The sequence below is a fragment of the Tachysurus fulvidraco genome, chromosome 12 (genome assembly GCF_022655615.1).
Source record: "Tachysurus fulvidraco isolate hzauxx_2018 chromosome 12, HZAU_PFXX_2.0, whole genome shotgun sequence".
NCBI classification, from domain to species: Eukaryota; Metazoa; Chordata; class Actinopteri; order Siluriformes; family Bagridae; genus Tachysurus; species Tachysurus fulvidraco.
In genome coordinates, this window is record NC_062529.1 from 15547838 (window position 1) to 15575195 (window position 27358).

A 27358-nucleotide genomic window follows, 5' to 3' on the forward strand; every position below is an offset into this window, starting at 1 on the left:
TAAAGAGTTGAGATACAGGTGCATCTCAATAAATTAGAATGTCGTGGAAAAAGTCACTTATTTCAGTTTTTCGTGGAAAAAGTCACTTATTTCAATTCAATTCAAATAGTGAAACTGGTGTATTATATAAATTCAGTACACACTGACTGAAGTAGTTTAAGTCTTTGGTACTTTTAATTGTGATGATTTTGGCTCACATTTTACAAAAACCCACCACTATCTCAAAAAATAGAATACTTCAAAAGACCGATAAAAATTTTTTTAGTGAGTTGTTGGCCTTCTGGAAAGTATTTTTATTTACTGTATATGTACTCAATACTTGGTAGGGGCTCCTTTTGCTTTAATTACTGCCTCAATTTGGCATGGTATGGTGAGCCTGTGGCACTGCTAAGGTGGTATTGAAGCCCAGGTTTCTTTGACAGTGGCCTTCAGCTCATCTGCATGTTTTGGTCTCTTCTTTCTCATTTTCCTCTTGACAATACCCTATAGATTATCTATGTAGTTCAGGTCTGGTGAGTTTGCTGGCCAGTCATGCACAGTCATGTGCTTTTGTCAGTGTGGGCTTGTGCCAAATTTGAGCTGAATTACTGAAATAAACGAAATGTTCCACGACATTATTGAGATGTTCCTGGTCGCATCCGCGGATCATCCGTTCCGCATATTTGATTTTGCCACAGGTTTGACGCTGGATCCCCTTCCTGACGCAACCCTTCCACTGTATCCGTGCTTTACGAGCAGCACTGAGAGTTAACAGTGTATAAATGAATGCCCCTTTAGTACTTTATCGTGTAACGTACTAAAGTTGATATGTGCCTACACATAGACTCATAAAATTAATTTGTTAGAATGTTACGAGAACAAGAATGCTAATGATCCCGGCTATTAAAATATCATCGTAAAATTATAACCCTGTGTCATTTCCTCCCACGTTGGGATGAACGTGCGCGCTCCTGTTGACATCCGTTTGCTTACGTAACGACGCTCAGTTTACGTTTGGGCAAATTGTTTGGACTGGAAATGGACGAGTTGACGTTGGAGCCTCAAAGCCGGGGCAAGAATTTCAAAACAAGGTTAAACTGCTGCTACAAGGGAACGTCTCGTTACAACGGTCACATAGGAGGTGCTGGTGTTAGCGTTCTGTAGTTCGAGAAGCTTGTGTGTGCGCGTGTGTGAGAGAGAGCCAGACAGACAGACATAAAGAGATAGAGAGACATAAAGAGAGAGAGAGAGAGAGAGAGATAGTGAGAATGACGAGCAGATTTCCAGCCTGTCAGTTAGAAACACTTAGCCTGTTAGCATGGCATATCCATCTTGACACTGATAACTAAGTGTAGCTATATTTTATATATAGCTAACCAAGTGTAATTATATTTATTGTGTAGTGATGTATAAAATACTTGTGTTTTTAGCGCTTATGCCGTCGTACTTGAGCAGGTTGGTCTCATGTTGTTTTGATATCTCGCTTAGCAAACGGTTATGAGCAGCTTTACGAACAAGTCGCCCTTCATTAGTCCACCGGAGAGTCCTGAGAACGGAGATACCGCCGTCGGGAGCACAAACTGGGGCCTCCTCAGCAATGACAGGTTTCCGTGCTCCTGCGATGAATCCCTGGCGGTGCAGTCGGATGTGGAGAGACACCTGGGGCTGCTCCATACCCGGCAGGACGCCATGGCGCTGCACTTGGACCAGTCTTACCGGAGCGGTGCCGACTCCTACCTCCACGGCTCTCCGCTGGACTACAGCGAGAACAACGGAAACACGAGTCCGCTGGAGAACAGGAGAAAATACCGCTCCGGTGCTCCCAGACCGCGCTTTGAGGTCGTGGAGGAACTCGGGCCCGAGGAAGTACGCTGGTTTTATAAGGAAGACAAAAAGACGTGGAAACCTTTCGTCGGGCACGACTCCCTGAGAATCGAGCTCATGTACCGCACATTGTGTCAACCGAGTCCGGGCCAGGACATCAGCCCAGGCCTCACGGTACCGGATGTACAGGATCATTGTGAGTGTGCGGCAGCTGTGGCGTCGGGACAGAGCTCCGAACAGCTGGAGAACACCGACCTGGACATCAGCATTGAAGCAGTGTGTGTCAGAGGAGGACTCTATGAGGTGGATGTCAGAGAGAAAGAGTGCTATCCTGTTTACTGGAACCGTGAGTGCTGATTCTCAATACCTTGTAGATGTCTTGTGTCTCCAAACAGCACATTTCAAAATATGTAAATATACCACTTAAGGTATTGCTGCTATTGCCTTTTATTGCTCAGGGAAAATGCTCTCCTGGCAGATTGTTGAGCAGTATGTGTTAATATCTAGGGTTATCTACATAACCATTTAAGCAAAGACCCAGAATTGGCTTTAAAAGGTCACAGGCATTCATTGGTTTGTATTATCGCGGGCATGATGAACTGGCAGGAGACTCTGAATTGGTACATTCGATTACATCCATTGCATATTTTATGCCATCAACAAGTGTTCTGTTTACTCAAATTGACACTGATTTTGCACACGATTGCAGCGTGAATAGTGATGAAGCACATTGTTACGTTTATAATGCATCAAATAAATGAATTATACAATAAATAAACGAGGAATTTTTATTTTTTTTAAAGCTTTGATTATAGCAAAAGTGCTCTAAATCTAACCAGGTGCTCTTTGGCCGGTAGGAAATTTGAATATTCAGACATTGTGTGAAAACATCCGTAGGACTTATTTGGATGGAATTAAATTTAAAAGCTGGAATTCCTGGTGTAGTTCAGCCACAATAATGATATTCTTCCTTTCTCCCTGAGAAAATAGCAGACCAAATTGCCTACTCTTTTAATTAACCCTGTTTTGATGTGATATTTTTGGTCTCATCTGAATCAGTACTCAATGTATTTAGTCATTTGGTGTGTGTGAGAAACCATATCAAACACTTACCCGATCAAGCAATCAGAAAAGCATGATCTCACAGACTAAATAAAGGGACTATTGTAATGAAACAAATGAAGGCACTTTCATATTCCGCAGTAACGTTTTATTTGCTTGAAACAAATGAATGGGCATTTATGTTTAATCATCCTACACTATGTGCTGCCAAAACAAAATATAATAAGTGCACATAATAAACCTGCAAATCATCTCTGTTAAATTTTTAATGAAGGTAGATGCTTAGATGCCTCTTGTCCCTACAGAGCAGGACCGCATCCCTGTGATGAGGGGACAGTGGTTTGTAGATGGCACGTGGACACCTATGGAGGAGGATGAGAGCGACCTCCTGGAGAAGGAGCACCTGGTGTGTTTCCGGGGACAACAGATGCAGGACACTTTAGAAAATGATGCGGTGGCCATGACTGTGGATAGCAAAGAAGGTAAGCATATACATAATTGATACCAAACACGGAGGTGATTATTAGTGAAAAGAGAAAGAGAGCATTTAGTTGTTTGCATCCAAGACTGAGAAAGCTCCCTCTCCCCGTTTGTCTTGGAGTTGATACTTGATTATATATCAAGCAAGATGCTGCTGTATGTAAACCACAATAATTTGTGAATTGATGCTAGCTGTAAAACATATGTATGAGTAGATGCGGTCTGGATGATTTATAGACTCCATCTAATTTGCATTTAATTAATATAAATTAGTAATTAATTTATATGAATAATTTTAATAAAATTCTATTTAAACATGCCTTTTTAACTCACTACAACGCTTAATCAATGAGAACCCTGAGCTTGTTTCTTTACAACGAGATGGTTCCAACTTGGGTAATAGGAGACAATGACACCCGAAGTGTGTTACTTATGTCCAGTTTATTCCGTTATTTTGTTTTGGTTGCTGTCACTGCAGAAAACCCCGCTTTTGTACTCATTGTTGCTAATTTGTGGGTTAAATTTGAGCAAACAGAATATACACGTACACCAAGCACTGTTAAACATGAGAAAGTATTGGTGAACAGAGAGAAGAGCGATACACACCTTCTCTCCACCAAAGCGTAAAATGGAAATCATTTAATGTTCCTTGGGCAGCCCGGTACCATTTGGTCCACGGACCGGTACCGGTCCGCGGCCCGGGGGTTGGGGACAACTGGTTTAAATGACTGGTTTGAGATTTGAAGCCATTCAAATATTGTTCAATTAGATTGATGTAAAGGCAGAATCTGGGAGTTGACTTGGATGAAGAATGGTGTAAAGATGCGGTTAAGTTTTTTCAGATAAGCTTTTTGTGTTTTGACTAGTCAGTATGCTGTAAACATTTTCAGACTTTCAGTGGTTCAAGGTCATTCCTACTCTCCCTATAGCTATAGCATGCCTTAAAAAGAATAATCACATGACTGAGACAGATGATCATCCGATCTTCCTTGTCACATGACTGAGAAAATGAAGAATTAATTATGGTGCTGCTTTAGCATACATACAATCTCTTGGCCAAGTTTTTATCCAATGGTGTCAGTCAGATGGTGCAGTGTTTTTTTTTGCACTGTCTGCTAGCACCATTTGAGTAGTGCTGTTTGTGCTGTAAATTGCCTTTTTGTTTGTGAACAAGGTACAAAAAATGTAGCAGAAGAAATGTCACTGTGCTAGTTTACTGTTTCTGAACACAGTAGAACCAGTTTGTGACACCAATAACTTGTCCAACATGTTACACAGTTACACAGCAAAGATGAATTATCTGTCTACACAGAGAGAGCAGGACTATTCAGTATATGGTTAAATGACTAATTTTAGCAAACGCATCATTTGTCTCCTCTTCTGCTTTTACTATGGAAGGTCAGCAGTTTTAGTGAGGTTTTGTAAAAGGAACTAAGACTAACTCATTAACCATTAGAGCAAGTGTGTGTGCAGTGTGAAAGCCTGTTTGTCCAACACTATTTCTCTTTTTTTTGCCTGCTTTTACACTTAGGCACACACACCATATTCCCAATGTCACATATAAATGACTCATTTCTATGATAATTAAAATAACGATACCAGGGAGATCTTTGAAGTTAAATATTGTTGACCTAATTCAATGGTTGTAATTGCTTTTGATGTGATTAAAACTGCTGTGAAGATCGGGTCAAGTAATAGCTCCATTAGATAACGACACAGTTACATGCCAGATCCGTTTTGTTAAACTACACACTGAATTTTAATTTGATACCAGCTGACATACAGTATGGCAGTGTCAGCTGGTCTAGTCTGTCACATCTCTTTAGCATTAAGGAAAACTAAACTGGTATGCTCTGAAACATGAGCTTAAAGAGGTCATAAGGTTAGCCAGGACAAAATGCAAATACTGACTTCATGCCACCGTCACGCAGTCAGAAGTAATCGTGCTGTATGTGCTGCAGAATAATATGCTGTTCTGTACAGTCAAACAAGATTATATAAAGTTGACCTACCTGCTTCTTATTCTTTGATCAATAGTAATCCAGGAAATGAGGTCAAGGCAGAAAGATGTATTCCACTTTATTGTTGATGTGATTTTGACAGCAAATCTTATAGTAGAAATCTTTCCAAATTTGTATTGAGCATTTCCTATATGAGTAACAGTGATTACTCACAGCCATTACTAATTGTTAGAAATGTAGATTTTTGCACAGTTCCAGCCCTTTAAGCCAGGTTGGCATTATGACCGCATGAATTATCTTTTAAGGTTGCGTTTTGGATGAATGGTGTTCATCCCCCATTCATAGTTCCAGAAACTATCTGTAAGAATATATGCCAGGTGGCATTGAAGAATCATGGTGGCCAGTGTTGGCCTTATAAGTCACTTTTATTTTTAAAACAATTTAGATGAACGAATGCTTGTATATGAATGGCAGTCAATTGGTGATGGTTTAAGAATTGTTAAGTTATGAATGATGGGTTATGATGCAACACAATGATACTGAATTTGCTATTTTATGTACTGCAGTTATCTTGCAGTATTCAGCAACCATGCAAGTCTTTGTGTGGGTCCCTTGACAGTACAGGTCATGATATTGACTGCTCCTGACAGGGCTGCTGATTTTGTCCAAAGCTTTCAGTCTCTGAAACTTGCACTTTACATCTTCTGTCCTGAGAGCATTTCTGCTGTTTGGCTGTAATTTGCAAGTCTAATTGTTTCTTCAAAGCGTAACCCAGGTGTGGCAAGCCTGTTTGACATGAGGAGATAAAATACCTTATTACTGCAGAGAGACACATACAGTATGTGCAAACATCAGTGTCTTAGAATCATTTATAGGCCTATAATTATATAACTTTTTTTATTTTAGACTCAAGGGACACCCCGTTATCTGCAATCCTTTTCAGGGTTTATCTTGTATTCGGTTGTGAAGCATGGTGCCCTGTGTGTCTGTGTGGCAGTATGTCCAAGCTGTACCAGCACACAGTTTACCTCTGTGTTCATGAACTACTTAATCAATTAGGCTAAATGGGGAGGTATGCGAGTGTGTGTGTGCAAGTGTGCAAGTGTGCAAGTGTGCGAGTGTGCGAGTGTGCGAGTGTGTGTGTGTGCGAGTGTGCGAGTGTGTGTGTGTGTGTGTGTGTGTGTGTGTGTGGTGTGTGTGTGTGTGTGTGTGTGTGAGTGTGCGAGTGTGCGAGTGTGTGTGTGTGTGTGTGCAAGTGTGCGAGTGTGCGAGTGTGTGTGTGTGTGTGTGTGTGTGTGTGTGTGTGTGTGTGTGCGAGTTTGTGTGTGTGCGTGTGTGTGTGTGTGTGCGAGTGTGTGTGTGTGTGCGAGTGTGTGTGTGTGTGCGAGTGTGTGTGTGTGTGTGCGAGTGTGTGTGTGTGTGTGCGAGCGTACGAGTGTGCGTGCATACGAGTGTGCGTGCGTGCGAGTGTGCGTGCGTGCGAGTGTGCGTGCGTGCGAGTGTGCGAGTGTGCGTGCGCGCGAGTGTGCGTGTGCCTTGCGTGCGAGTGTGTGTGTGCGTGCGTGCATGCGAGTGTGCGTGCGTGCACGCGAGTGTGCGTGCGTGCATGCGAGTGAATAAGAGAGTGTGTGCCCTGCGATGGGTTGGCACTCCGTCCAGGGTGTATTCTGCCTTGATGTCCAATGACGCCTGAGAGGTATCCGAGAGGTTCGGATAAGGGGTAGAAAATGAATGAATGTTGATTTTTAAAAATTGAGGACTGAATTCATAATCAGTGTATAATAGTCAAGTCAAGTCACTTTTATTGTCACATCACCACAACATGTGCCATGGTGAGTGAAATAATAGTTAGTTGATGTTGGTGTTGGAGGGTTTGCTGGACCACAGTATAGATGAGATTAATGGAAAAAATGATCCTTTTAGGCTTTCCTTTAGGCTTACACCTTTGTCAGCTGTTTTCCTTTTCTAATAAATGAATTTGTGAATTGTGAAACAGTTTTTTTTTGTTTTGTTTTGATTTAACAGATGGTATCCTCATTGTAATAAGCCTATAACTAACCGTAACATACTGTATATTAGCATTTATTTTGTATATGAATATGGGTGATTATAACTGTAAATTTAAATTAAAGACATCTCTGGTTTTAACATTGTTAATTAAGTAGACCCGCCACTACTATTATTACTATGACCACTTACTGATTTTTGGTTTGTTAGTTCTCTCCCACCTTCCTCCATTCTACCTCCCCTTTCTGTTCAAATGGAGCGGATATCAGACGAGTACTAAAAGCCTCAAGCGAAAGCGTTGCCAAGGTACTGTATTTCCTGCATCATTGACTTTGATTCCCTTTGGATTTTATCTTTGGACTTTCCCCTTTTGCCTATTAGGTGAGCTCTAGAACAAGGCCTAGATCAAATAATTTGTATGAATATGAGAGTGCTAGTGCTCAGAACATCTCCTACTCAATGGGCTGGGCTGTGTTTTGATTTTGGCTTCTAAGCACTTTCTTTTTAATGCTTGCTTTTCCAGTGGGCATCTAAATGCACTGCTGCTTCTTTTTAAATCTGGCCTTGTTCTCCTTTAATTAGATGTAGTTTGGCCTAGTTGTAGACTTAGACATACAGTAGGCTCTTGCACTGGGTTTATGAGTAAGCCCTGGTGTTCTGCTCATTTCCTTTTTTATTTTTATCTTACTAAACCATAATAATGCCATGTTAAATGGAGTGGTTTGTTAGCCAGATGGCATGTTTGGTTTCATGAATGAATCCCTGCAACACCTGCCTTCATTATGGGAGTCAAATGGAAGCATTGTGGTCTCCTCAGCCTTCTCTACAGTATGTACACTGTACTCCTCTGTGCTGTTATGGTCATATGTTGTGCACACTGGAGTAGGGAGTGTTGTTGTATTTACATATTCCCTGAATGTATTCTGCCCTCCTGCAGTATGGCAACAGTTTAATCCCTTATTGGGCTTAAATTTATATTTCTATAATTATATTTTCCTAGGCCCCACTGAGTTTTTTCCATTTAACCGACATACGGTTGTTTTCCCATGTGAACACAGAAGGCAATATAACCAAAAGGGTTCATTTACAATAGCCTGTTACATATGCAGCATAAACTGGTGCATATCAATTTTCCACTGGTTTAGTATGGTAAAGCTTTTCATTCATAATACTATCCTTCATTCTCACTTCTTTTCAAAGTGCTGGGACCTCTGCTTAGTATCTCCAAGTCTGTAGTTTCCAGCTGCATTTCCGGTGTGTTTTGATTCTGTGCTCGCACTTCAGATTGACCTAACCAGAGTCAAACATATCAAGAATACAGAAGGGTAATATATCTCTATGGCTCTGTATATATGATGCGCATATTGAGTTCGCTTTGATTCTGAAAACTATTTCAGATTTCTAGTTACATGTTTGACCCTGGTGTGCTCTTTTCTTCCTGTAAAATGGGATTTATTCTTCTTTCATATTTTATTACATTTGTTCATATTTAGATAGAGGCAGCAAATAAATGTTTAGTTCAATATCATGCGTAATACTTTGTTCTTATAACATCCTGTTTTACAGTGTGCTTCTGTGTGGTTGATGTGGTGTGCTCTTCTGTTTGCTTTTGACGTAAAAATCCTTTCCGGGTTTTTTTTGTTTGTTTGTTTGACTGTTTAGAGTAAAATATGATGACAGGATATATGACAATAATTGAACGATTAATTATTTTATGACCCGACCTTAAGATTTGGAGAAAACGTGTGAGATGGGTCAGGTGTTGGATAGAGCAATAAAAAGATTCAGCTATACAGTAGGGTTATAATGGCACCACAGTTTCAACAGTGTGTGTAATATTACAGTGTTTTGGATCATTCTTGGCATCAGTCTTTTAGCCAATGTGATACGTTTTCTATGTTAATTAAATGATGCGTCTCAATCTTTTGAGCAGAGCCACTTGAAAATAGGGTGTAATCTCATGAATGCTAGCATTTCATACAAAGTGATGGCGATGAACAGAATCCAGCCCTAATAAGAAACACACACACACACACACCCCCACACACACACATACACACGCGCACACAGAATCCTGGAGCACTATTATGAATGTTACTGTGCAAAACTTTTACAATGCAGAACCAGTGTTGATTATTCTATCCTGAGTAGCTCCGAACAGTTTTTTATTTTTTTGTAATTGTTATAAATATAGAGTTTGTGAGATATATATTTATAGATCTTTGTGGTGGATGCAAGGTGTTTTTTTCCCCCCTTAACCATAATAGGAGTGATTACATAACAAAAAATGATTTATCTGCTTTTGATATATGACTTCCACATAAACAAGTAGTTTGTAATACACATTATGTTGGCAATATGGTTGGTGTAGAAAGCATGAAGCCTTTTTGAAACCACACAATTCAGTCTGCAGATTTCATATTATGCTGTAAGAATTAATCTTGTATTATTTAGAATTCCTCATTTATGAAACAAGTATGAAATATCAGTTAATTCATTTGGGTTTCTTTTTTCCTTTCTATAGTTTGACTCATGATTCCATGAACTGTCAAGCCAGAACAATGTCAGTTACACAGCATGTATCTAAAGTGAATTTGTGTAAACGGTTGTTTTTTTTCCTCCATTTTCTTTGTCATCCTCCATGTTATTTTGTAGCCATCCACAGCCTAAAGCTGAGTCGCAGCCATGTTGACTGGCTGGGTGTTGAAGAGGTGTATCTGTACAGCGACGCCACCACCTCCAAGATCGCCCGCACTGTCACACAGAAGCTTGGTTTCTCAAAAGGTCAGTGTTTGCATTTCAGCTCAGCCCGCATGCAAACATGCGGGCATAAACGGACTGGTTTCTCCTGATTTAAACTACTCTGAAACTGGCATTCAGTGCTGCACCATAGTAAACGTCATAATACCTAAGCTAATTTTCGAGAATGGCAGGTGTTTGTAACCTGAGCTGAGTTGGACTATAATAATCTTTCTTCATGTTGTGGAACCCAGCCTCAAGCAGTGGCACCAGGCTTCATCGAGGCTATGTGGAGGAGGCATCTTTGGAAGATAAGCCCCCACAGACAACCCACATTGTCTTTGTTGTGCATGGCATTGGCCAGAAGATGGACAAAGATCGTATTATCAAGAACACGGGCATGTAAGTATTCAGAACCTAACTAGAAGAAGTATGTCAAATATGTTTACACAATATAGTTGTTGATCCTTTTGTCTGTGCTGCACATTATCTGTTTTGATGTAAGTCATGGACAATGAGGGTTCAATTGGTTGGGTCTTCTACATGTATGAAGTGTTTGGTGTTTGTTCGTGCCATGTTGTGTGAATAATTTCATTTCATAGTTTGAAATATCCCCTGGCTGTTCAGTAGAAAATAACTAATATCTAATGAAAGCATTGAGTGCAGCCATTGTATTTGCCTGCATATTGAGACCAGGCTCATGTTTCTTTTTGGCCGTGTTACGTGGAATTACATTTCTTATGCTCAATGTCAGTTTGTCATGTACAATTACTATATAAGGTTTCCCAATTTGTATACTATCCATTCTAAATAGTGTCCCAGATTAGAAGTTGTACGTCCCAAATTGTAGTATGATATAAATATAACGAGGCCCCCAAAGTTACCCGGATGGTCTCTTTGCACAAGGGAGGAGGAGTTCTGTGACTGTTTGCTCTGCGTTATTAGATGCATTTTAGAGAGGTGTAAATGAAATGTTCACAAATAAATAAATGGAATTGAAAATTAAATTATTTTGTATAAATTATATAAAGAATGAAGGAAAGCTAAAGTGCAAGGAGGAGATTGATTGTGGTGACAGTTTGCATAACTAGGCAATAATTTTCATTTCTGTTAAATGATACCTTTGTACGTCTCAGTACTTGCATACAGTACTCTTTTGCTTAAGCCCTCAAAATGTAAAATAGTTTAAGTAGGAGAGTTGGGACACAGCGTCTGTGTAGACCAGGGGTGTCCAACCAGTCAGAGACCAAGAGCCACATTTTTCACTGTGTTCCAGCAAAGAGCCACATCATAAACATGGGCACACATGAACATCACCTTTTTTTTTCCCCTGCCATTTTGAGAGCGAACTTGAAACACATTGTTTACTCAAATGATCTTGCTCCTACTAGGAAACTTTGAGGTATTTTCATCCCACTCACATGCGCGTTTGACAAAAATACCGTATTGAACTCAAGCGAAGTGAACACGCATATTAAAAATACACAAATTCAAACTTTGATATGAACGTAAAAGCCGCACTAAACCGGGAAAAGAACCGCATGGGGCTCGGGAGCCGCGGGTTGGCCACCCTTGGTGTAGGTGCTCACTGTAGCCCATACGTAGCTCTAATTAATTCATTATCCACTTCCAACCCATCTAATTATAGCTTGAACTCATTTTTGGTAGTTCAGCTCCAAATATATTACCCTGGCTTTTTGTTTGATTGGGGGACTCACTTTCTTTACATTAGCATGTATGGGATGTTAACAGGTTTTATTGGAAAGAAATATGTGAGGAATGTTATTGTGTAAGTTCTTTATTTAATAGTTGGATACAGGGACTGTGAGAACTTTTTTGGGAAAAAATGTCTATCTAACAACAATCAGAAACAACCTAATTTAAACCCCTCTTCTTTATATGAATCTAAGCCACTTCATACACCAATAATATCTTATAAAACCTCTTTTCTGCTTTTTGATTTGTAAATAAAACCCAAACAAGGGTGTGGTTTACCTGAGGTTGTCATTCTTTAAAAGTCACTTTCACTTTGTTCTTACCATTTCCTAACTTGTGTTTTAGCGTTTGTATATTTTGTTACCTTCTCCATAGCTGACCGTTAAATTTAAGCCTTTTCAGTCGAGGATAATGGAATTGGGTACCACGAGGAGTACAGACCTTTTCTCTGAGACATTTGCTCTACCTTTGACTTTGAAGAAGCTATGGCATCTAAACAATGGCATTTAATGGAGATCCCACAGATAGAAAATGTGGTTAAATTGACATAAAGATTTAAGCTCCTAGACTGGAGTTTATTGAAGCTGCAACCTGTATGTAGAAAAATACCCATTTTCACAACTATTTTTGCCTTTTTGCTGTCATAAAGCTGGGCAGAGTATAACGATTGCTGCTTGGTGCGGTTTAGTTTCCACTCTTTTCTTGGAGCTTAGTGGGTTAAGCTTGTAAAGTAGATCAGTCCGGCCACTAAGCCTGTTGAAGGAATGTGGATTACTCAATACCTTCCAAGAAAGAGCTTGATCATTACTGTCTCGTCTTATCTTCTCTCATCATTCTTTAATTCCTTTGTTCAGTCTCCTTTTTTGTCCCTGCACACAAGAGCATGACTATTCTGTTACTCCCAAGTGTACCTCTTTAGCAGTCTTATTCAATCCCCTGTGCCTGTTGAAAAGCCTTTCCTGAAATGACTTGTGTCTCACACACTTATAGTAAACAACAGGGTATTCAAATTGTCACCATAATTTAATGAAATGTAACTAAGGTTATCCAAGGTTACATTTCAGTGAATTCAGCTTGGTGAACATGACACAAAACAAGTCATATCATGAAAACAATCCACAATAATGACTCGTACAATTACATAAAATATGAAGAATGAAGTGTCTGTTCCATTGTTGCAGTTCAGCATGAGGTCTTGGTGCAATAATGAGATTATCAAAGGCAGTGCTCCTATTGGCCAGGCAGTGACTTGACTGAGCCCCAGTGTGCAACAACAGAGCAGAGGCCACCTTAAAGGCATATCAGTCAATCTGAATGTGTGCCCTGCGATGGGTTGGCACTCCGTCCAGGGTGTATCCTGCCTTGATGCCCGATGACGCCTGAGATAGGCACAGGCTCCCCGTGACCCGAGGTAGTTCGGATAAAGCGGTAGAAAATGAGATGAGAGATGAGATGAATGGTTTTTATTCATCAAAAATGACCAAAAGACTCTTGGCACTCTACTATTGCCCTTTCAAAGTCAGCTTTGTTCACCGTCACTCGCTGTTGACTCTAAGGCATGTAGATTCATACACAGTGTATGGATCTATATGTGTATGTATAAATTTAAACACTGAAACAGGTTTAGATATTTATCGTAAGCTATAAATGTATAACGTGTGTTAGTATTTACCAGAATACAACAAAAAAACATTTCATTAATATCATTGCACAAATACACAGAGTCTCCATGTATATTGTGTGTGTTCTTGCATATGTTTAGGCTGCGAGAGGCGGTGCGGAAAATGGAAGAGAAACACTTTTCCGAGCACATTGAGGAGCATGTGGAGTTTTTGCCAGTAGAGTGGCGCTCCAAACTGAGCCTGGATGGAGGTACTGGACTTATATACAACAGCTAAACCCACCTGTCTAGCTTTAATACCCGAGTACACAAGCCCACATATGTATACGCATGATTGTCTGTGATTAGTCGTCCTTGTTCTGCCTTTATTATGCTACATTCAGTTCAGGAAATGCACAAACAGAAACCATGAATATTGTCATTGAATGCTAAATGTAAACACTTCTGTTTCTGTAGACACAGTCGACTCCATCACACTAGATAAAGTGCGAGGGCTGAGAGACTTACTGAACAGCAGTGCCATGGACATCATGTATTACACCAGCCCTCTCTACAGAGATGAGGTAAAATTATACTCCCACTTCCTAAAAATACATCTAATTGTTGGTGTTCAAATAAACTGCTTGTTCACACTGAAGTGCATTTTAACTGATTTCTTTGCAAAATGTGTAGATCACTAAAGGCTTGACCCAGGAACTCAACCGACTGTACACACTTTTTTGCACTCGGAACCCAGAGTTTGAGCAGAATGGGGGCAAGGTATCCATCGTTTCCCACTCTCTAGGCTGTGTGATTGCATACGACATCATGACTGGCTGGGACCCGGTGCGTTTTCGCATGCAGGAGCTACAGGAGCCTGACGAGGAGGAGTTGCGCTGGATGAACTACAAAGAGCGCCATCTGTTGGAGCAGGTGCAACATGCCAGACAAAGGTGTTGACTTTACTTATCTTTGTTACAAGGCAGGCCCTGTTTCCTTTTATATTTCTTATCTGCAAATTATCTGCGGTATTAATTTAAAATTTGTTTTCTGTTCGTTTCAGGTTGCAAGAACTGGAGGAACAGCTTCAGGGTTTAGAGGCTACTAAACCTCCAGGTGCTCCTGAATTGAAGTTTAAGGTATATTATGGAATAAATCTTTTGTTTACATACAACAAATATCTGAGGTGTTTTTGTGCATGCAACTATATGTTTACAAGAAATGAGCTGGGATACAAGGGGCTGCTCTGCCATAACAGCAGCTAGGTCACAGTCAGTAACTATTAATAATCTACAACATGCATTTTTATGATAAATGATATAATGGAAAATGATTGTGAATACAAAGTAGGTAGCTGCAGTTGAGGCTCAGCCGCAAATTTTGCAGCCATAAAACCCTTCTGGTGGCCCATGGTGGCCCTTACTAACACGTTATTAAGAAGCTTCACATTTTGATCTTTTAAATAGTTATACAAATTTCTGCCTGAATTTTGGGATAGAAACCACACTTTAAAGGTGTTCACTGTATAGCGTGTAGAATCACTCAGTCTGGTCTTATAGGTAGAGAACTACTTCTGCATGGGCTCTCCCCTAGCGGTGTTCTTGGCATTGCGTGGCATTCGACCAGGGAACAGTGGATACCAGGACCACATCATGCCGAAATCCATCTGTCAGCGCCTTTTTAATATTTTCCACCCCACAGACCCAGTGGTAAGAGAATCTGCATAATTCATTAATTATTGCACTCTTTATACTACTTGAACACCTTTCTAAAAAACATTCTTTATATATCTAACAGGCCTATCGACTGGAGCCCCTTGTGTTGAAACACTACAACAATATTGCACCTGTCCAAATACACTGGTAAGTGTTGTCAATCTGTCCATAAATTGGGTTTATTTAACATACAGCCGTTTGTTCTAAGCAAAAAATGAACATCATAAAAGTTATTGTTTTATTATGGCAAGTTACACATGTTTATACAGGATCATTTATTTTAATAATGATAATTTATTAGTCATTTCAAATGACTATCTAATTATAGCCTAAGTACAACACATTTAATTCACTGTGTCCACAGTGTTTAGGTGTAAACTGTGTAAAATGTAAAAAGATGTAAAAATCATTTACCAGTACCCACTCCTCAGGGGGCGTTTATTTGACCGGTCAGTGTTTATATTTTTAAATAAATAAATAAAAAGCATAAGATCAAACAGCATGACATATGGCTCATTGACTCACTGATCAGTCAGCTATTTTTAAACTATGCCTGCAGGTGCAACACTTCCAATCCAACACCATATGATGAAATGAAACCTGTTTTCCTGAACCCAGTGAAGGATCCCACTTCAGACACAGAGAGTCTTCCCAGCCCCAGTACATCACCTGTAATGTCTCGACGACCCTATGGAGATTCCATCACCACACTGGGCAAGGCCAGCATACTGGGTACCTCACACCTCAGGGTTATTTGATAAACGATTCTACAAACATAATTTGTACCCTATAAAATTAGATTTTGCTATGGGGTCTAAAGGTCACATCATAATGGAGCCCAAACCAAAGGTACTTGCAAAAAAACCCAAGGCATTTTTAAAAACAGAACAAAAGATGAATACCCAGAGCAAGAACAGTACAAATGGTATAATTTAAGTGTAAAGCAGGTTACTATATTAGTGTATAAATGACATCTTGTCCTATTTTCAGGAACTGATACAGTTAATACCAGACACATACAATGGTATGATGATTCAAAACTCATTTAGATACTTCTCATCTATGTGTTAAAATGTCATTACTCGTTTTTTGTAATGAACATGCATGATGTCCTTGAAGATTATTTGGGGATCTTACTGCCACCTTGTGGACAACCTTTGGAGATGTAGCCTTTCCAGCTGGTACTTCCACCATAGAGTGGACTATGGGTATAGGAAGTTTGCTATCTGAATACAAATCAAATCATGGCCAGGAACACTTATTGCTATAATATGAGTACCTGTGAAAATAATGTGCAGGGCTGTTTCTTGTCTACTTCTCATGTGAACTTGTGAAGAATGAGAGAAAAGAGTTTGATGCCCACATGAAATGGCATATTTTTACGATGAATTTTAAGCGGTATGTTTTCTAACAATTTCCTGTTCCACTCATAGGTTCCGGTTTACAGTATGATGTATACACCGTATGATGTGCAGTGAATTGCTTTTTCAACTGTCTGGGACATAAAAATAGAATAAACTATAAAATTTATTTTAACCCCAATTTGCTTTTATACAAGTAGGAAAGTGGTTGTTGTACACATGAGACTAAGCTCATCTGATCACACCTCCCTCTAGAGAGCCCACCTATCCTGCTTTTTGCTCTTCCCAAACCAGGCTGTAATGCTTCCCAACAGGATGCTCTTGAGCATGAAGGTGTAAAAGTCCCATAGCATATTAAAAGGCAGTTTAATGTGCATTTAAGGTAGTGAAGACATTGACAAGCCTTCTTCATCATGGTGTTGATTTGTACACATACTAGTTATTTAGAAGGTATCAGAAATTGTTTACACTCTCCAGTGACATCTAATCGCTTTGTGCTGAAGTCTGTTATCAGCTTCTTTGTTCTTGCTGACATTCTAGAGGAGTTTGTTCTCCTGACAATTCCTCTTTTGCTAAAAAAAAAAATCTAATCCTCATGATACCTGATAAAATAGGGTAACCAAATTCAGTTACCAAATTCACTCTAGTGTATACAGCAATGGAAACACTGAAATTTTGGAGCATGGATATATTTCTGCATCTTACCGTACCAAGCGGTTTGGTGGAAGATGATTGAATATTGAGTGTGGGTAGTAGAGATGTGTGTAGCTTGTGTACAGACTTCTGCACTGTTATGTGTTCAGGTGCTGCCAGCATTGGAAAAGGCATCGGAGGAATGTTGTTCTCCCGTTTCTCACGCTCCAGCAGTCAACCATCAGGAGTGGATTCTGTAGCACTGGATGGTGAAGAGAAGAGCCAGTCGGTGTATGGCCTGTCCACCATGTCTCAGTCCACCTCCACCATCATTGATGCTGCAGGTGTGCATGCATCGATCATACTTGCACCTCAATTATAAATATTTTAGGCTGTCTGTATGTTTTGTTTGGATAGCCTGTGTGAGAATATTAAGTGTTTCTGTTACTGCAGTGGAGATGGAGCACCGCATTGACTTTGAGCTGCGGGAAGGCTTGGTTGAAAGCCGCTACTGGTCAGCAGTCACCTCTCACACAGCCTACTGGAACTCTCCTGATGTGGCCCTGTTCCTGCTGACCTTCATATACAAATCACAGAGCTCATCTGAGACATGCCAAGACAATCCTGACCCTGACCCTGAGTGACCCAGAGAAATGACCACACAAGTCCAGTCCCCACACAGATAGATCGATCTTCTCTTGTAGCGATAAGAAAACACTCAAGCACACTCCCTCCCTCCCACACTCCCTCATTTTGACTCCTATAAATTCTTCTTTGTCATACAAAGACTGATTACCATTTTTCCTGTTGCTTTTGCAGCAACCTTTCCCGTTAACCTAGTAACCATCGTCTCCTACTGGGAAAACTCTTTGATACATTGAGACATTGAGTATATCTCTGGCCCTAGGAATGTTTTGTAAGGCTTTATTTTGGGTGCCGTTGAGGCCTTTTCAGCCAGTCCTGTTCCATCCTTAGTATTGTGTGGGTGTGCGTGCACTTCGCCAACCTACATGGTTTTTGGAACTGCATTTTTTTCAAAGCCTAAACCAGACTAAAGGGCATACAAACTAGGACCCCTAAATCCTTTTAACGTCCATTTCTCTAGGCTGTTCAATCCTCATTTGCACAATGTTAAAAATATAAGTAAATACCCAATGCAACTCTTTATTTATTGACATAGTAATATATGAGGATCTTGCATAGCGCACTAATTTTTTGGGGCAATTGTTTCAAGATTTAAATGTTTATTTTTACCGTAATATTCCTGGAGAATACTGGACCTCTTTAATGACTAACAGACAATATTTGGATTCTCAAGCTGGAGAAGAGTAAACCATTAAACAAAATGAATGTCCTTTTTATACAGGAGATAAATAAGAAGAAACAATTGTTATATTCAATGGATTTTACAACCAGATGGTGCTGTCAGGATACAAAGTTAACAGTGCATTTTCTTAAGCTACTAATATGGGTGATTCTACTTTGCATGTAGTTTGAGGATGAAATTGCTGCTGTATTGATTTTGTAGCCAAACCTAACATTTTACAGTCTTACTTGAGTCAGGCCATGTGTTGCATGTGTGTGTAATCTGGTGCATTGTTACTTTGGAGTATTAGAACTACTGTGTAGCCTCAAAGAAATTCTCTCGTTAGTTATTATTTCAACCTTGTTTCATCCACCAAATACAGTGGAGTGGAATTGGATAAGCTGTATGGGTGTTCTGTTTAATGTAATTACACTAGTAATTAGGCCAAGATAACTGGACTCACTGGAGGCATTACTTTCCAATGTTTCTGTGCCTCATGGTGGTGCGGTATTCAGGCACCTTTTGAACATTTAGGCCCATAGTAAAAAAACAGAGATTATATATTTTATATATATTTAGTTAACAATTGTGGAATTACAGTAATAGTCCTTGAAAATTGTGACGTTTCAATGAGAGGCCAAATGTTTTAGCTATAAAATTCCTACTCATAGAAATAGTTACTTCATGTTTAAGCTTTTAGTCTTGTTTCTTTTAAGCACTTTTGAGATACTAGATATGCAATGGGGAGAGAATAACCAGACGGATTATCAATAAGAAAATTTAATGGTACCAACTTTTAACAGCCAGCATCTGCTTTGTTTTGGGTCTACATTGTGTTTAAAATCCCCAAAGGCCATACTTTTCCCATCTATGGCAAGGGCTGTAGTATGTTGATTTATTTTGTTTATCGTTGTACACTCGCACAAGTGCAGTTAGTGTTGTTAGCCTGTGTGGATATTTAAAAATGTCCAGGTTGCCTTTGAGGACCACAGAGCCAGTCTTCTGTTGGGAAGCTGACGTGGCTTTTCCCTTCGCACTGAAGGATGAAATAGAATTATTTATGACTCACTGTTATTGTTGGCAATAGGAAACAGAAATGAATGAAGGACCAGACCTTGCACATTACCGCATGGCTATAAATGGCACAGAACGAAATAAAAGACCCTCTTGATGTGCATTTATGTTTTGCTACTTCATGTATTGCATTATGGAAGAGAATGCACTTTGTTCAGTTGCTAGAACTGTGGTAACATTATCTGTTTAAATTAATCACAGGCAAAACATGTCAGAGGTTCTAAGTCATGGAGGGTTTGTTTCTTAGCACGTTTTTTTTTTTTGTTGTTGTTGTTATTTTCTGGCATGCCGTGCCTCATAATCACTGCATGCTCCACTAATACTAATTACAGATGGAATAATATAAGGAAATTTTTATCCTCGTAAAAGCAGCAGTACATTTTCTGCATTAGTGCTGCTTCCAGATCTTTCAGCCCAGTAATTAACAGATTGGCTAATCAAAATAAGGCTGGGCAAAATAAGTGAATTTGTACTACAATATATGCAGGAGGTGGGCATTCCTTAAATGCATGCTCAGGTTTGAGATTTTTTTTGTGATGTTTAGAGATGTAATTTCTGATTTTGAATAACATGGTATATAAGCTACAAATGCTATTTTTGTATTTGCTAACTTATAAATGTTTCTTAACAGGGCATCTCACAAAATTGTCATTGGAGATATTCATGACTAATTTTACACTATAGTACAATAAAGGATCCTCTTGTGTGTACTTTGTTCTGCAGCTTAAAGGCCAGTTTCTCCTAAAAAAAAAAAAAAAATACTTATTTCAAAACATGAAAAATGTCCCAAATGACTGTTATTTAAATGTACTAGAGACATTGAGCTTGGGAAGAGATGCTGTGCAATAACCCATGCCTGTAATGGATTCAAACTGCCATCCGAATAACACTGTATTTCAGTTTATTAAAGCTTTACTCTTCTGTTTTGGTACAGTACTTTTTTCTTTCAGTGTTCAGTTGTAGCATTTTCCTTTAAATATTTTTCTGTTTTTGTCTATTTCTGTGGTAATTTTAAACAGAATATTGTTGCCTGAACTGTGTAACTGGGGGAGTTCAGAAATGTGTGTGGGACGAGCAGAATTCCACAGTGATGGGTGTTTCCAAAATATTTACAAGACTGACTGTACTGATCCCATGCTCTGTGATGCACACTGCCTGATTTAATTTCATCAAGATAAAAGGTATTACCTTATTTGTCTTTATGTATTGTATTGTTTTTGGACGGATAGATTGATTATGCATCTAGAGGACACGTAGTAATGCTCTGAATGTTTAGTCTGGGCATTACTGGACGAACCTCATTAAGCTAATTACAGGGTGTTTCCTGATCCTAAAAGCATTCATTCATTCAGTCAGTAAGTCATTCAGTCAACTTCAGTAACTCTATTTTCCTGGTCTAAGTCAGGATGGGACACATTCTTAATAGGATGCCACTCTATCATAGGCCATCATAGAAAAGCACACACACTTCTTCACACTCAATTTAGAGTACCCGGTCCATTAACCTGCAAATTTTCGGAAACTGAAAAACCCTGAAGAAACCTTCGAGGATGGGGAGAACGTGAAACTGTTAACAGAGGCGAAGACAAATCCTAGGAAATGTGCTGCCCTGTTAAAGTCTAAAAATTGTTTTAATACATTTATTTTCATTTTAAATATGAATTTTAGCCTTTTCGTTAATCCTTAATTTCATGTAATTTTTTAAATTCTTACCATAACCGCATTTTTTATTTTGCACACCTTGGAATAGATAAGTCATTTACATGAGGCAATGGTATGTACTGTATGAAACTGGGGCTAATGTCACCAACCTCCTGTTGTGCTAGAATTTACGGTCAATATAGGAAAATTAGATGGTTAAAACCAATACCTGCCTGTGTCAGCAGGACTTGCCACATACTGAGATGTATGCAGTTTTATGTCAGGAAATACATTTATCTTCTATAGTATTTTTTTTGTTGCATGATGTGATTTTTTTTTGCAAGTGTGTAACTTTCACATGATGGGCAGTGCTCTGCAATGTGTCTTATGAGTAGTTGTGTCTTATGAGTAGTATGTCATCTAAGTAGAGGATGAATCAGAATTATGGGAAGTCCCTTCTTAAAATGACATCAATGTTGCACTCGGTGGATGTCATTACTTTCAGAGACTTGACACACTGACAAGTAATGCAATCTGTTGTTAAGTGGTGTCAGGATTGAGTGGACAACCTCAATGCTTTGGCCACCAGAGGGCAAGGTAGTCCACGATTTCTGCTGATATCATTGGTTTTGAATAGTTTAAACACGATCCCATTCCTAAATCTGCAGTGTCTTCTGTTGGTTCAGTCAATCACTCAGAAGAGGGTGTAATGATGCCTTGCATCTAGATTCATAGTGTTCTAGCAGCAATGCCAACTTATAACCTCAGCATGAGTGTGAACATATTTTTCCTCTATTTAAAATATTTTTCTTCAATCCAAAAATTGTACCAGCCATTAGTTTTCAGGTTGATAGCAAGGTCTATGACTTCAGCAGTCCTGTATGTGGTGGTCTCGTATTGCCAGTGTGATTCAGAGAACGTCAGAACTCCTCCTCCTGGCCTCTTCCCATCCACCCATTCCACTTTCCTGCACACCATCTCACTAACTGTTTACACCGTAATTAAAACACGGCCTATAAAAGGCAATGGCTGTGTTGCCAGACGCTGTGTTGTGGAGGAGGTCAGAGCAGCAAGGAGAGAGGGGTTATAAATCGCTTTGATGCTGTCTAAAGCTGCAGCTCACATTCTTGAACCGAAGTGGCCCTGCAGTGGAGCAGCCAGCATGCTTTAACTCATCCTTCTACCATCCTGTGACAAAAGAACTCTCCAGGACAGGACAAATAATTGGGAGAAAATGTAGTTTTAAGACTGCAGGGAGTAATGACAATTTTGGTTTCTAATTCTGATATTTTCAGCTCATAAATGTAACAAACATTTCATTTATTTGAGGTGTCTAATATCATACTGATGACAGGATTACTAACATGGAACTAAATACTAACTTACTAACTAATTATCAGTTTTGCTTTTATAAGTACAATGTTAGCTCAAGAATATTTGCTGAATAGACCCTGAAATAAAATATAAATTATTTCAATTTCCATTATACCATGAGTAGAATGCACTGTTATTTAATAAAGAAAAGCCGTATAATATACTTGTTGATGTGATTTTTTTCTATAGTGAGATGACTAATATTTATGGAAGGAATGTGGTGACATTAATATTAAGTTTTCCAAGGCAAAATCCCAACGTGCTATTTTTTCTTATTAATTTCAAGAGAAAATCAAGGCCGAGTGAAGAAAAAATAAGACCTTCAACAACTGCCTTCAATAGTTCTTTGCTTCAGATATATTAGAATTAGGATCTTGTTTCATATGATTTAGTTCATACTGTTTTATATTTATGAATTTAAATCACCTTTGAAAACCTGACAATCCTGGGTTTTGTTATTGGGTAAGCAATACAGTATTGTGATATTTATTTAAAGAAATAGTCAGAGATCCCTTATCCTTTAAAGGTGGGCTTAAAGAATTCTCAATGTAGTGTTAGTGTTGGACTTCTATAGCAAAAGTGACACACTAGTTCTTTCATATCTAGCATGTGTTGAGAGAAATTAACAGAAAAGGGAAAGGTGATAACAGGAACAGTCCATGTGTCCATATAAGGCTTTTATTCCTGAAGGAACACAATATTCACTGGAGTAGTTTCAAAAGAATCATATTTTCAAATCCCTGTTTCTGTGTAATGATGTAACACAGCTGGGTTTGTTTTTATTTCAAAATAAATATATCAGATTCAAAGGTGACTTAAGGTGACTCTGTAGCATCTGACAGCTTCAGGGAGTGGAACCTAAATGGCAAACAAATGTAAACTTTATTAAATGTGACAAGAAGAATGAGACCCGAGAGCTAGAATGCTAGTTAGCATTCAGCTAGTTCTTATGGTAGATATTATGATAGCTAACATTTGAGATTAGGAATAAAATTTACAAGTTAGATTTATTGTTACAAGTTACAATGATATATTGTTTCCCCTCACATTCCTTGATGAAGTAACACCTATTCTTTTATCAATGACTAAAATGACTGACTTAAAGCAGATTTGTGAAACTTTCTTGTCACTTTACTTTGCTATTTTCATTCATTTAATGTAAGTTTCTACTTCAACTTGACTTGAGAACTTGAAGCCAATTTATTTATTAGATTTTTTTTTAATCAAGACCTTAGTTGCTCTGGGAGTAAAAACATCAGCACAATAAACATATTTTTTCAAAAGCTTTAGATGATTAATAGCACTTAAACCCTGTTTAGTGCACAGTAGCCAAATCCTGGTGTTATCTCTATAGTGGTCAATAAACCGACCTCCATATTGGAACAGCCTAATTAACTAAAGTGTGCGCATTATTATTTTATTTATTATTTTATTCTCATAAAGCTTATCATAAAGCCCAAGTCCCACGACACAATATGATTAAAAAAATAAAAATACTTCAAATCAAAACATTTTGAGACTTTTAAGAAAATACATAAATATAGCTAATATTCTAGAACTGTGCAGAAGCTACAGTTTGTTCTACAATTTGGGAAAAGGCTGCGTCCAAATCCTTGGACAATTACACTAAATAGCCCCAAACTCTTGCGTATTGGAGAAATCACACGCTGACCCAAGATGAAGGCGCTGGACCAAGGCGGGGGGTTTAGGGGAAGTGCCCAAGCTGAGATAATGAAGCAAGTCCCAATGAAAAGAGAAAAGCGGGATTGGATCTCTGAGTGACGTTCACTGGAAGAGGGAGGGAGGCATAGAGAAAGACACGGAGTGAGAGAGCACCGTAGAGAGAGAGAGAGAGAGAGAGAGCGAGAGAGAGAGCGAGAGAGAGAGCCAGCCAGCCAGCCAGCCGCTGGACTCCATTACGCACTTTGCGGGACTTTAGTTGGACTAATTTTTTTTGGAAAAATTCTCCATGCTAGACTTAAACACACATTTCGAAAAAGAAAGGTGTTCAAACAGACCTCTGGCGACGTGGGAAGTTTAAGGCTTCACTTTGGGTTTTGACCTATACGTTAGCGTACCGGTGAAGGTGAGTGAACCTTATTGTGTGCGCCTTTTGACGGAATGTGCGTAATGTGTCGCGCTGCGTGTTTTAAACGGAAACGTTCATTATTCACAAGTGTGTAAGCTGTAACTTTGTAACCCAGGCGTGCTTTACTCATTGAGATTGGACTCTCTCTCTCTCTCTCTCTCTCTCTCTCTCTCTCTCTCTCTCTCTCTCTCTGAGGAGTGCTTACGTAATCAGCCATATTCCCGAGTTTAGCTTTACCGTTAGAAAAGCGGCCTACAGGTGACCAAATGTCCTTCCAATTACACTAAGTTTCTTTATGGTTATATGGTTATCAAACCGGGTTATTATTTTTAACCATCATTATCAACGGCTAGTCTTTTGTTCTGTGTTAATTGTGAAGCTAACACGTTATTAATCTGTCAGAAACAGAGCAGTCTATTAATATTTTACTTTAATACATTAAACTCGTATTGGATCATTTTCTTAAAGCTACAATCACTCGCTTGAAATCCTTCCTTTTGATTGGCTGAATGCCAAATCGCATACTAGTGTAGTGAGCAGTGTGTCGAAGTACTATGGGATGGATCACTTTTAATCAAAAGATTGAATCATTTCCTTTTTTTCATGGCCTGAATGAATGACATTGGAACTGACATTTAATGAGTGTTGTTGTTGTTGTTGTTGTTGTTGATGTTATATTTATATATCTATATATATATATATATATATATATATATATATATATATATATATATATATCTCTCTATCTATATCAGGAGATGGCTCTGGATGGTATACGGATGCCTGACGGCTGCTATGCTGATGGCACTTGGGAACTGAAGATGCATGTGACTGACCTGAACAAAGACGTCTCTCTGAGAGTCACAGGAGAGATCCACATTGGTGGAGTCATGCTGAAGCTCGTGGAGAAACTCGGTAAGCTCTGATCAAGTTCACTTCATGCCCACGGGTTCACACTAAAGGTCATTCTTCCGAAATGTACTATTTGGACAGGATTTCCAGACATTGTCCTTCGTGTATAATGATGTCTGTAATGATGATGCTTACAAAGCTCACACAGGATAAGCATTCTCTGCATGAATTACGCAGATGGGAGTGTCTTCTTGAGTTACTCATCTTGATCACACTGAAAATTTAATTCACACTGCTGCGTACAGCTCCTTTTAATGCAAATTTGTTGTTTTAACCTTCGTTATAAGCTCTTGTTTTAGGTCTTGTGACTTCCAAATTACAATTGACCATGACCGATATGTAGGTTTTACCTGTATAGTCAATAATCTCCCTAAAACCCCTGGAAATGTACTTTTTAAATGTTGTCTACATTCTCCTAGTCTGTGATTAAAATATAACCATTACTTGGTGGTTGTTGTTTTTTTTTTGTGAGAGGCAAAAAGAATAATTGGTTTCCGAAGAATAAGCCCAAAGTCTATTTGCTTCAGGATATAATGGAATTCCAGACACATACATAAGCAGTCCAGCTGATATAATCGAATAGAATGGGATTAGAATCCCAGAGATACTCTGATAACTAGTCCAATCTGAATAGGCCTCATGACTCACTTCAATAACTCTCTCTAACTTCATAAGTCATTCAGCATGAACTTTGCGCTTAACATAATGACTTCAGGACACATGAGCAAAGGCATGAAGCTTCATTAGCAATATTCCACATGACCAATGTGTTACTGGTAAGGCATTTAATGTGTTGTAGAAATGTTGCAATTTTTTCCTTTGGATTGTGGGTGATGGATTGCTTAGTGTAGAAAAGCTCTTTTTAGATACTCCACATTCCTAATGATTCATGGTTGTAGGTTTTAGCCTTATTAAAAACTGCTCCATGTGGTTCTGTACTGAGACTTAAACACAATAAACAAAAAAGCTGCAATTACCATTAACCCCAAAATCTTCTTTTCTCCAGTTTATATGATTTGTAATTTGTACTTTGATTGTACAACGTGCGCTTAGTTTATTTACTACTTTTAACTTCAGTGACTTTATTATTTTACAAACATCAACATCACAGTAGTTCACTGCTGACAGTGTGTTGTGTGTGTGATAGTGATGTAGACGTAAATAAGCATGCACAATGTTATCACTAAATTGACGTTATATTTGGTCTTATTGATTAAATAGCTCACATTCTCGGCTAGAAAAAAATCAGCCCCATCCTTTTTTCTTTTCCAGCACCTGAAACCATTTAGTAACAGTTAATGAGGTACCATGAATGCTAACATGGAACCATATCTTTATTTTTATGTCCTGAAGGAGAGCAAGGACTTAGCTCCATTAGCCCATTTGTACCAGGCTGCTCTGGTTCATTTTGTCTCAGTCTGTATTGTTTGTGATATTTATTGCTGAGAGAGTCTAGTCTAACCAGTTCAAATAATTGTAAAAGCTAGACAGAAAAGAAAGAAGCTTTGCTATTCTCATGCATGTTGCAGTAAGAATAGCCTACCATTTTGATATAGAGGAAATTAGTTCAGTATTGAATGTTTTGTTGTCCCACTTTTATGGTTACATAATACAAAGGTATTGTTGGTGAAATGAAATTTGACCTTCTTGCTGTGATTTAAATGTTTATTATTGACAGGAAAACAGTACATTTATAGTTTTTGTCTAATGTACCCTCAGAGGCCAGAGTAATTCCTGTGAATTTTCCAATCAACCCCCAGTAAGCATTCGATGATCCGGCAGTGTTTGTACATGAGAGGTCAGAGTAGATCCAATGGCAATTATTAACCCTTATATAGAAGGAGCTTGGTGGGGAGCGTATATGTGTGAGAACAGTAAGTGTAAA

The 27358-nt window shown here is 38.8% G+C and overlaps 2 protein-coding genes across 8 annotated transcripts in view; both read left to right on the forward strand.

Annotated features, from left to right (window-relative positions):
* Positions 1-800: 800 nt before the first annotated feature.
* On the forward strand, positions 801-20378 carry ddhd1a (DDHD domain containing 1a). Of its 3 annotated transcripts, none has more exons than XM_027172315.2 (15): positions 801-1070; positions 1468-2149; positions 3171-3347; positions 7524-7619; positions 9969-10097; positions 10307-10454; positions 13531-13640; positions 13846-13952; positions 14062-14321; positions 14432-14507; positions 14928-15077; positions 15166-15230; positions 15643-15815; positions 17248-17421; positions 17531-20378. In XM_027172315.2, the coding sequence occupies exons 2-15, from the start codon at positions 1477-1479 to the stop codon at positions 17719-17721; spliced, it is 2529 nt and encodes an 842-aa protein (XP_027028116.1). In that variant the 5' UTR covers positions 801-1070; positions 1468-1476; the 3' UTR covers positions 17722-20378. The 3 variants fall into 3 exon arrangements, with proteins under 3 accessions (XP_027028116.1, XP_027028115.1, XP_027028117.1); XM_027172314.2 differs by having other exon boundaries at positions 802-1120; XM_027172316.2 differs by lacking the exon at positions 7524-7619 and having other exon boundaries at positions 807-2149.
* Positions 20379-24312: 3934 nt separating this feature from the next.
* Positions 24313-27358, forward strand: part of fermt2 (FERM domain containing kindlin 2) — a 35044-nt gene continuing 31998 nt past the window's right edge. Inside the window, exons 1-2 of one of the 5 annotated variants that reach the window (XM_027172405.2) lie at positions 24314-24558; positions 25317-25476. In XM_027172405.2, coding sequence (XP_027028206.1) covers positions 25320-25476 — 157 coding nt within the window. In that variant the 5' untranslated portion in view covers positions 24314-24558; positions 25317-25319. Of the gene's footprint in view, positions 24559-25316; positions 25477-27358 lie in introns of all 5 variants that reach the window. The other 4 variants (XM_027172406.2, XM_027172407.2, XM_027172408.2 and 1 more) reach the window with 4 other exon arrangements.